This window comes from Triturus cristatus, chromosome 8 (assembly GCF_964204655.1).
Source record: "Triturus cristatus chromosome 8, aTriCri1.1, whole genome shotgun sequence".
NCBI classification, from domain to species: Eukaryota; Metazoa; Chordata; class Amphibia; order Caudata; family Salamandridae; genus Triturus; species Triturus cristatus.
In genome coordinates this window covers 1,602,515,439-1,602,524,500 of record NC_140591.1, presented here as the reverse complement: position 1 = coordinate 1,602,524,500, position 9,062 = coordinate 1,602,515,439, and the positions used below count along the sequence as shown (strand labels likewise).

At 42.0% G+C, this 9,062-nt stretch overlaps 1 protein-coding gene across 1 annotated transcript; it reads right to left on the bottom strand.

The window, feature by feature from the left end:
• Nucleotides 1-6,401: 6,401 nt before the first annotated feature.
• Nucleotides 6,402-8,611, bottom strand: LOC146806298 (olfactory receptor 56A4-like). Its single transcript, XM_085623939.1, has 2 exons — nt 8,446-8,611; nt 6,402-7,372 (listed from the first exon to the last, which is right to left on the bottom strand). Exons 1-2 carry the CDS (start codon nt 8,609-8,611, stop codon nt 6,402-6,404), a joined length of 1,137 nt encoding a protein of 378 aa, XP_085480065.1.
• Between the last annotated feature and the right edge of the window lie 451 nt (nt 8,612-9,062).

Here is a 9,062-nt window from a genome sequence, read left to right as displayed (position 1 = left end):
GACTCAGTCAAACAGCGATGCAATCACCAACACAAAACACCCTACAAACAAAAGCCGAGACAACCCTTAAGATAACAAATCCATGAGAAGAAGGTGTGCCATGCGCTCAACAAAGGAAAGACAGGGAGAGAGCAAGGGAGAGAGATGGAGTGAGATTGCACAAGCAGCGCAAATCCCCTCGGGCACCTGGCTCCACATGCCATCATGTGTGTGTGTATCACCATCCATACACTCATGAGCCCAAGGCCGTGTCCCAATCTCAGCGCCAAAGCGACATCACATTCCGAAAACGCAAGTAGTAGTCAGACAAACATCAGGGATGAAAGCTCCATTGTTCCAATACAGAAGGAGGGAGGACACCTGCACCTCTGACCTTGGTCCAGAATGCGCCTGGAACACCCTGAGAAAGAGGCCATGGCAGTCAGGGACGACGTCCACACCACGCATTTGGCAAATGAACTATCCGAATCATCACAGCCCCTGCCTGTGGTACACACGCATGGAATACCCTTGACACTCACTGAAACATCAACCCACTCTCCCCAACGTTGCACAAACATTTGAATCATTGCTCAGAGCTGTGGCATATCCTCCACACAACTGCCACAGTTCAGAAGAGTGCTGTTTCCAGGAGACCCACCAACGCAATGGCAGGCCTTGCGTGTCCAGAATGGAGGAAAAATATGGGAGAGATTCAGGAACTCCTCAGAACGCTCTCTGGCACATTAGAAGAAGAAGGACTGCTCTGCTAGATCCTTGGACTGCAGCATAGAAGGCTTTCACTCAGAAAGACTACACCTGATGCACTCACAAGGCTCCACATGGAAAGGAATGTGCCTGACTCCAAGGAAAAGGTCTGGAATCCCTGATCAACAAAGCTGGAAGAAGTCACCTGCCAAGCCAAAGAGAGAATTACCCCAACTGACCAGTTGCAACAGGATTTCTCCTGGACTGTGCAGGTTTATTGTGGGAAATTAAGTCTCAGCCACCAAGCAGCAATCCGGGGTCTCTAAACCCTTGGCTGGTGCCACTAGAATCTTATTTTAACCAAAAGGAATCAACAACAAGCAAGAAATCATAGTTTGGAAACTTTCTGTATAGTTTTGCAGAAAAGCTCTGGGAAGAGACCGGCTCAACGCTGAGAGTCAAAACCTCCGTCGTTGAATCTTGAATCGGCCTGACCACTCTGAATTGTCCATTTGAATGCTCCGGAGCTTCTTGCTCTGAAAATTGCAGGCAAAGACTTCCAGATGATCTCCGAGGCATTGCAATGCAGCAGGCTGCTGTTGTTGAATCGAACTTCAGAAACGAGAAGCCCGAGGACCTGCCTACAAGCCCATCGATGAGAGAAAAGCTCACATAAATAAAAGATTAATTCGGAAGGTAAAATTGTGACTAGAACCTAGCACACAGCCAATTCAACCCACTGTCCATCGTGGTCAGCCTAAAAATGTTGACTTTGTACCAGTCCAGTGCGATTAAATGGCCGCCAGTGGCACTTTAACCTACACTACACAATTATAGATTTAATGTTTAAAAATTAAAATCTCCCGTTCACTATAATAGATCTGTGTCATTTTGGTGTTGTTTTAAAGATACAAACATTCTTGATTTGTAAAAATTGTGTTAGATTTTTATTGTGTTGAGTCTTTTACCTATTTAATGTTTTTGTGATTTTAAATACTTTACACATATCTGTCTCTTATGTTAAGCCTGTATGGGCTAAGCTACAAAGGTTAAGAAAGGCTTAATTTATCGATACTTGACTGGACTTTTTAGTGATTTTGGCATTATTATTATCTGAAGGTGAATGTCCTCACCTACTAATAATCCACTTTCCTACACTAACAATCTCTTGTAAATCAACAAAGGACCACCCCTCAATGGTCCTATGACTTTTCAGGTAAAATAGCTCATCATGTTAATCTAGAGTTCTTCTACTCATCATTCTGCCCCATATGAGTGCACATCAGTGTTTTCTATTGTCAATCGTTTATTGTAAAGACACATTAAGCTCTTCATTGGCATCTTGCACTGAATCCGATCCCAATATTATGCCTGTGACAAACATTTCCATAAATATGACATCCTGCTTACCTGCATTGATGGCATTAAATCACGATTGAGCCACTTCTGGCGTCCATGCTATTAGGATGAAATGGAAGCCATCATATCTGGGAAGAAAGGCAGATTAAAAAGCATCTCCTCTCCTCTTTAACTTTCTCTATACTTTTCAATCAGGAAAACAACTAAAGTCCTAAGGTGCCCTCCTCAAGTGATAATCCTATTTGTAGTGGGTTGGAACACTAGACACTAAACTCTGCATAATTGCATTCCATAAATGTTATTACAGCCCATATTTGCTTTATTTTTTATTCAGATCTAGGGCATTATAAATGTATGCGGGGGCTTCGATGTCCCCTGGAGTGGTCTGAAAAACTAGGCAACATTCAGAAAAATGGTGTGCAAGGAGGTGTTTGGTTTCCTTTTCATAAAACAGCATCACTGCCATTATTTTTGCACTTTAGAATGCATTAGTTGATAATTCCTATTTTGAGGTTTCTACATGGCAGCAATATGTTGGTAAAGTATGTATAAAACTGATTGGTGAAACCAGAAATATAGACATTTCTGAGAATTGGACTTCATTTAAAATTCATCAAGCAGTTATTTGTATAAATTGGTCAAGGTTTTCCGCTGAACAAAATCATTGAATTAACAACTGTGCAACCGCTTACTCCCCCATTTTAAAAGTGTGCCGACCAAACATTCTAACACAATTACAAAAAATGAAAAGAAATTATGCATCAGGAAAGCTGTGCATTTTATGTTGTACTCAAGAGGCTTATAGAGATGCAGCTAAAGATATAAACAGTACCATCTATAACTTTCCAATATCATCAGTGCAATAAATGTTTGAGGGAGTTTTTGCAAATTACTTGTTGGGGACATTCACTTACTAGAAAAGTTGAACAATGTTATCTAAATTACAATATAGTATATATATCTAATCACCCCACCCTACCCTTCCACAAACTTCTTGATGAAACTGAATTCCCTTTAGAGTGGATTGCCATTACTTATGAGACAGGATTGACCCAAAACAACAATCATGTCAAGTGACTCTTTCAGGACTACATTTCATAGTGAAATGCCAAGGTGCTAGCTGCAGTATTGGGGCCTGCCTGTGGCTAACATGAGGGGAACTAAAACAATAAACCTAACAGAATCCATAGACATGTAACATCAATGAAGGGATTTATTGACTACGGTGCCCCTTTACTATTATTTCATGCAACACAGCACAGTAAGTGATGCATCATAGGCAGAGAACAGAAATCCTCCATACTTACAAAGATATGGAGTGTTTTTGCTGTCTCCTAGCGCTGGCACACAGGGTGCAGCCTAGTTCCAAAGCATGCACCCTTGGACCAGCTTGCAAGGGAGCCTGTGTAGGCAGGATTTGTTTTTGTGCATGTATGCACACCATTGCATGTCCAATGCTCCACCCATATACTGCCTACCTGATGCAAAGTAACTAAAAGCAGCACTATGTGATACACAGCATTACTTTGTATTTACTGAACAACAGATTCAAACAAAGTGGGTTTGCATGGTTTAATAAATGCCGAAAATTATTTGAAGTTTGGGGATGCGCCACAAAAGTGTTGAAACCCTGACATACTAAATCTAGGCCTACAAACACAGCTGAACTGTTTTCTGTTGCCAAGCTTGATGTCTTTGTTTCTAACCCAATATACAAATGAATTCAAGGATTGTTGCACATTAAAATGGAATACAGTCTGGATACCTGCCTTGTGGGTCATAATTCCACTTACTGAGGTGTCTGTGTAATTACTAGCACAATTGTTATTGAATATAAAATATAAACAACTATGAGGTGGAAGCTACATGTCGCCTAAAGTCTTGATAATTGATCCTTCTGCATTAAGCTTCAACACCTTATGCAGGATCAGGCAGTATGAGAATGTGATGAACATAAGGTCTATGCTTAACACTAAAGTACCCAAGTCCATTTGGTACACTGTATTGAAGCTTATGTCATCACAGGCTAGTTTTGTATTAGACAGGTTGTTACAAAAAATATATTTGACAATAAAGTCTGAGAAATAGTTTAACAGGGCAGCAAGCAAAGACAATGGTGCCATGAGTGACACAGACCTCACGGTGATGCCTAAGTGACAGCACTGGACACTGCAATTCCTCAAAGTAAATATAGCTCAGTCCAGCGACGGCAATCAGCCCCCTGGTACACTGTGGAGCTAAAAGCAGATAAATATAAGTGAAAGACATTAGAAAGACGATGGAGACTTAATAAAGATCCACTGGACAGACAGGTGTATAAACTAGCTCTGTCCAGCTATCATCAAAATATAAAAACGGCCAGGTGCCCTTTTATCATGAATCAAATTGACCAGTCCTGTAACTCATCCAAAGCCCTATTTAACATAGTTAAGGACTTTGTAACATCTCAAGCTTGTAGACGATCCCCTGTTGAATCTCAGGAACTATGTAATTCTTTAGCAGTCTACTTCCAGGAAAAAATTGTGCTTATTTATGCCAATTTTCCTACCACCACGCCTCTGAAGCCAGAAGCTCTAATAGGATTATGAGAACCTAAGATATCGACAGCCATCACTCTCGACCAGTTTGAATCAACTACGCTAGAGGAAATCATTAACGCGCTATCCTTTGCTAAATCCGGTTCGCCCTGTGACCTTTGCCCTCCCAAAACTATGGCCCTGTTATCTACTAGTTGTGCTCTGGTAATCCACAACATTGTTAACTGTTCAATTAAATCAGGCATAATTCCCACTCCTTGGAAAGAAGCACTCGTACGACCCATCTTGAAAAAACATACAGCCGACCCGCAGTTTCTCAGTAACTATCAACCAATACCTTTGTTACCTCTGCTGGGCAAACAATTGGAAATTATAATAAATAGGCAGCTAAGCTCTTATCTTGAGTCGAATAAAATTCTAGACCCTTCACAATCATGTTTCCGTCCAGGCTTCAGTACTGAAACCGCTATACTGGCAGTGACGGATTCCCTAAGGCAAGTAATAGATGCAGGAGGATCAGTAGTCTCCGCGGCATTTGATATCATCTCACATTCTCTGCACGTGAAGAGACTACATTCATGTGGTATCCGAGGCACAGCCTTGAAATGGCTGCAGAATTTTCTGTCGGATAGATGGCAAACGATAATGCTTGGACCGTACCTTTCCCAGAAATCTCATCTCGATAAGGGCGTACCCCAGGGCTCCTGTTTAAGTCCAACATTATTTAATGTATATATGGCCCCTTTGGCAAAAATTGTAGAACCATTAGGGTTCGAAATAATCTCCTATGCTGACAATACTCAGCTGATGTTCCCAATTGGCCCTAATATAGAAGCCGAGCAAACCTGATTCTCGGCGGGTATGCTCGCCATGTCAAATTGAATGACGGAGAACTGCCTCCAGTTGAATCCCAGCAAAACTGAGGTTATGCTAATGGGGAAAGCCTCAACCATCTGGACTGAGGATTGGTGGCCGCACCAGCTGGGAGTTGCCCCTACTCCCACTCAATCTGCGAAAAATCTTGGTCTAAAACTGGACCAGACACTGGCTATGAAAGATCACATCTCTGCCAAAACCAGCTCCTGTTACTACAGCTTACGTCTTCTACATAAGTTACTGCCCCATCCGCCTCTTAAACATCGCAGAACCCTGGTCCAGGCGATGGTGGTCAGCCGCTTGGACTATGGGAATGCATTGTTAGCTGAGGTTGGTGAGACGTTGCTTGCTAAACTGCAGGTGATTCAAAACACTGCTGCAAGAATGATTTTAAATCGTACTCCAGGTAGTCCTTCAGGTCCCTTGTTGAGAGAGCTACCCTGGTTACCAGTGAAGCAGCGATCCAACTTTAAAATCTGCTGCCTTACATTTAATGCACTAAACGGCAAAGGTCCCCTTTACCTTTAAAAGAAACTTACTAAACAGGTATCTGGTTGAAACCTCAGATCTAATTCCTTAGCTCTCTTAAAAGTTCCTTGAATACGTCTCAGTCGTACGGGAGGTAAGGCCTTCTCGTACCTTGACCCACAGTACTGGAACCAACTGCCCATTGCACTGTGCGAATGTTCCTCATATACTGCTTTTAGGAAACAATCAAAAACTTTTCTGTTTTGAATTTTTACATCTTTCGAGATGCCCCCGGGTGAGTCGTTGTGGTATAATAGTGGATATAACATAACATAGCCACAAATGTGACCCCCAGTTTGGTATTGAGAATTGTAGAATACCTCAGAGAACTACAGATTGCAAAGAAGAGGTCAAAAGCCATGGCAACAAGTATATCTGATGCAACCCTGACACAAAATCATACTAAATCTAGATCTAAATCTTGCATCTGAACTGCTTTCTGATGCCAAGGTTGATGTCTTTGTTTCTAATCCCATATATAATAGGATTCAAGGCTGGTGGGACACTGAAGACTAACACATTAAGGATGACTGCATTGTGGGCCATGATTTCATTTTTTGAGGTGTGTGTAATTACTAACACAATTATAACTGAAAATAAAATGGAAACAACTATGAGGTGGGAGCCACATGTTCCCAAAGCCTTGATAATTGCCCCTTCTGCTTTGAGCTTCAACACAGCACGCAGGATCAGGCTGTAGGACAAGAAGATCAACATCAGGTCTGTCACTAGCAGTGAATTAGCTGCGGCCATTTGGTACACTTTGTTCAACCTTGTGTCATCACAGGCTAGTTTTAATACAGCTAACGTGTTACAAAAGGGGTATTTGATAATGTAGTCAGAGCAATAATTTAACCGGGCAGAAAGCAAGGACCCTGGCAACGTGATGGACACGGACCTCAGAGTGATTCCCACCATAAATGTTGCCACCAATTTGTTATTGAGAATTGTAGTATACCTCAGAGGATTGCAGATTGCACAGAAGCGGTCAAAGGCCATGGCGACAAGGACACCCGACTCAATTGAGAAGAACACATGAGTAAAGAACATTTGAGTGAAGCATGCTGCCCGGCTAATTGAGTGTGCATCAAACCAAAGGATGGCTAGAAGTTTAGGTGCAATGACTATGCTTAAAGCCAGATCAATGACGGAGAGCATACAGAGAAAGTAACACATTGGCTCATGAAGACTCTGCTCCCTATATATTGTTATTATGAGTGTTACATTGCCGATTACTCCGAAAAGAAGGATTAGAACCAAAGGAACAGAGAACCAGTGCTGCCAATGCTCGAAACCCGGAAAGCCATATAGGATGAAATCTGTGAACTTCTTGGTAGTTGAGTTGATGCTCAAGAATTCTGTGGTCACCAGCATGATCTCAAGATCTGAAAAAGAAAGTGAGACATGAAGGTACAGTCAGTAGACATAACTACATTTTAGATGAGAAAAGTTTGTTATTGGAAAAACATTAGTCTTACACATCTAAATTATGACTCCTACAGAGCAAAATTTGTAATATATTATTGTAGATTTACCACAAATATATTATTGTCTTTCTGTGCAGTACACAATATAAAATCAAGCTTCACTTAACCTGCATATAACCATTGACTTGTTTGTTAATAAATATTCATTTAGCAAAAAACTGTTAGCATAAACGGAGGTGCTTGTTGTAGGTAAAGTAAATATGTCAGATCCAGAACTCCATTCGAAAGCTGAATATCCGATTATATTCATTATTGTCATATATATGGAATGCCCCCCCCATAATAGAAAAACCAATGGCAACAGAGTGTGACACTGACTCATCCTACCTCACACATAATTAGTTCCATAATAAATTCCTTGAATGGCAAGATTTGAAGGATTACAGTATTGGGGGGGCTAGCTTTGAAACTCCAGCCACTTTTGAATCTTATAGGTGTACAAGGGTGGGGTACAGTATGAAAACTGACCCTACAACTCTAAGCACATAGTAGAGAAAGATAAGGTAGCACACCAAATATACATTCTTGGAATAATAAAGGAACTAATAACATAAAAAGATGGCATGAAACAGTCCCTTGGTCAAGTTAAACAGGATACTATCATTCATTAGAGCTTGTGAGCCCTATCTTTTGCTCTTGCATTTCACGTGAAAATTTGAAAAAGTACCATATAAAACAAAACAGGTTTCTGCTGTTGTAGTTTTCTATAGATATGTCAGAATCTATCTTCTTCCTAAGCCTTTATATATCCAGAGCAGATCTGTTTAGTTCTGGGGTCATTCGATGCCCTCACTATCTTTCCAATGCAGCTGATAGCCCAACCTGGGGAGGTTTTAAAACAACCTCTGGTGTGTGCACTATAATATTTCTTTTTTAGATCCCAAGGGTGAGGATGAAGTGAAATTGCCTCTGCTTCAGTGGCTCTGTGACATCAGTGTGCTGCGAGGTGCACTGATATCACAAACACCCACAGGCCACAGAGAACAGAAGCAGGTAAGTTCTCTCCATTGCTTCTAGTGGGGGTTTCAGGCTGGAAACATCCTCCCCATGTTTCAGGCTGATATCCTTGAAGAGCAGAAGTCTTCCCTTTCCAGCGATGCCTCTGCAAGCAGTTTCTTGCTCGTGGATCATGGACATGCTACGAACCAACAGCAGAAAATCCCCAGACTGCAGACAAATGTAGTGGATCATAAGGGGTATTGTGTTTATTGGGGGTGGGACCCCCTGGTGCAGGCCAACCCCCCTTGTGGCATTATTTATTGTAAGCAGTGTTTGTTTTATCCCCTTAATTGCCATGATTCAATCAATCAATCAATCAATCAATCAGTCATTTAGTTTGTAAAGTGCACTACTTACCCGTGAGGGTTTCAAGGCGCTGGGGGGGGGGGGGGATGCTGCTGCTACTGGTCAAAGAGCCAGGTCTTGAGTTGTCTCCTGAAAGTCAGCAGGTCTTCGGTTTGTCGTAGGTAGAGGGGGAGGGTGTTCCAGGTCTTGGCGACGTGGTGGGAGAAGGACCTGCCTCCGGAAGTGGTTCTACGGATGCGTGGGACCATGGCCAGGGCGTGGTCAGCAGAGCGGAGTTTCCTGT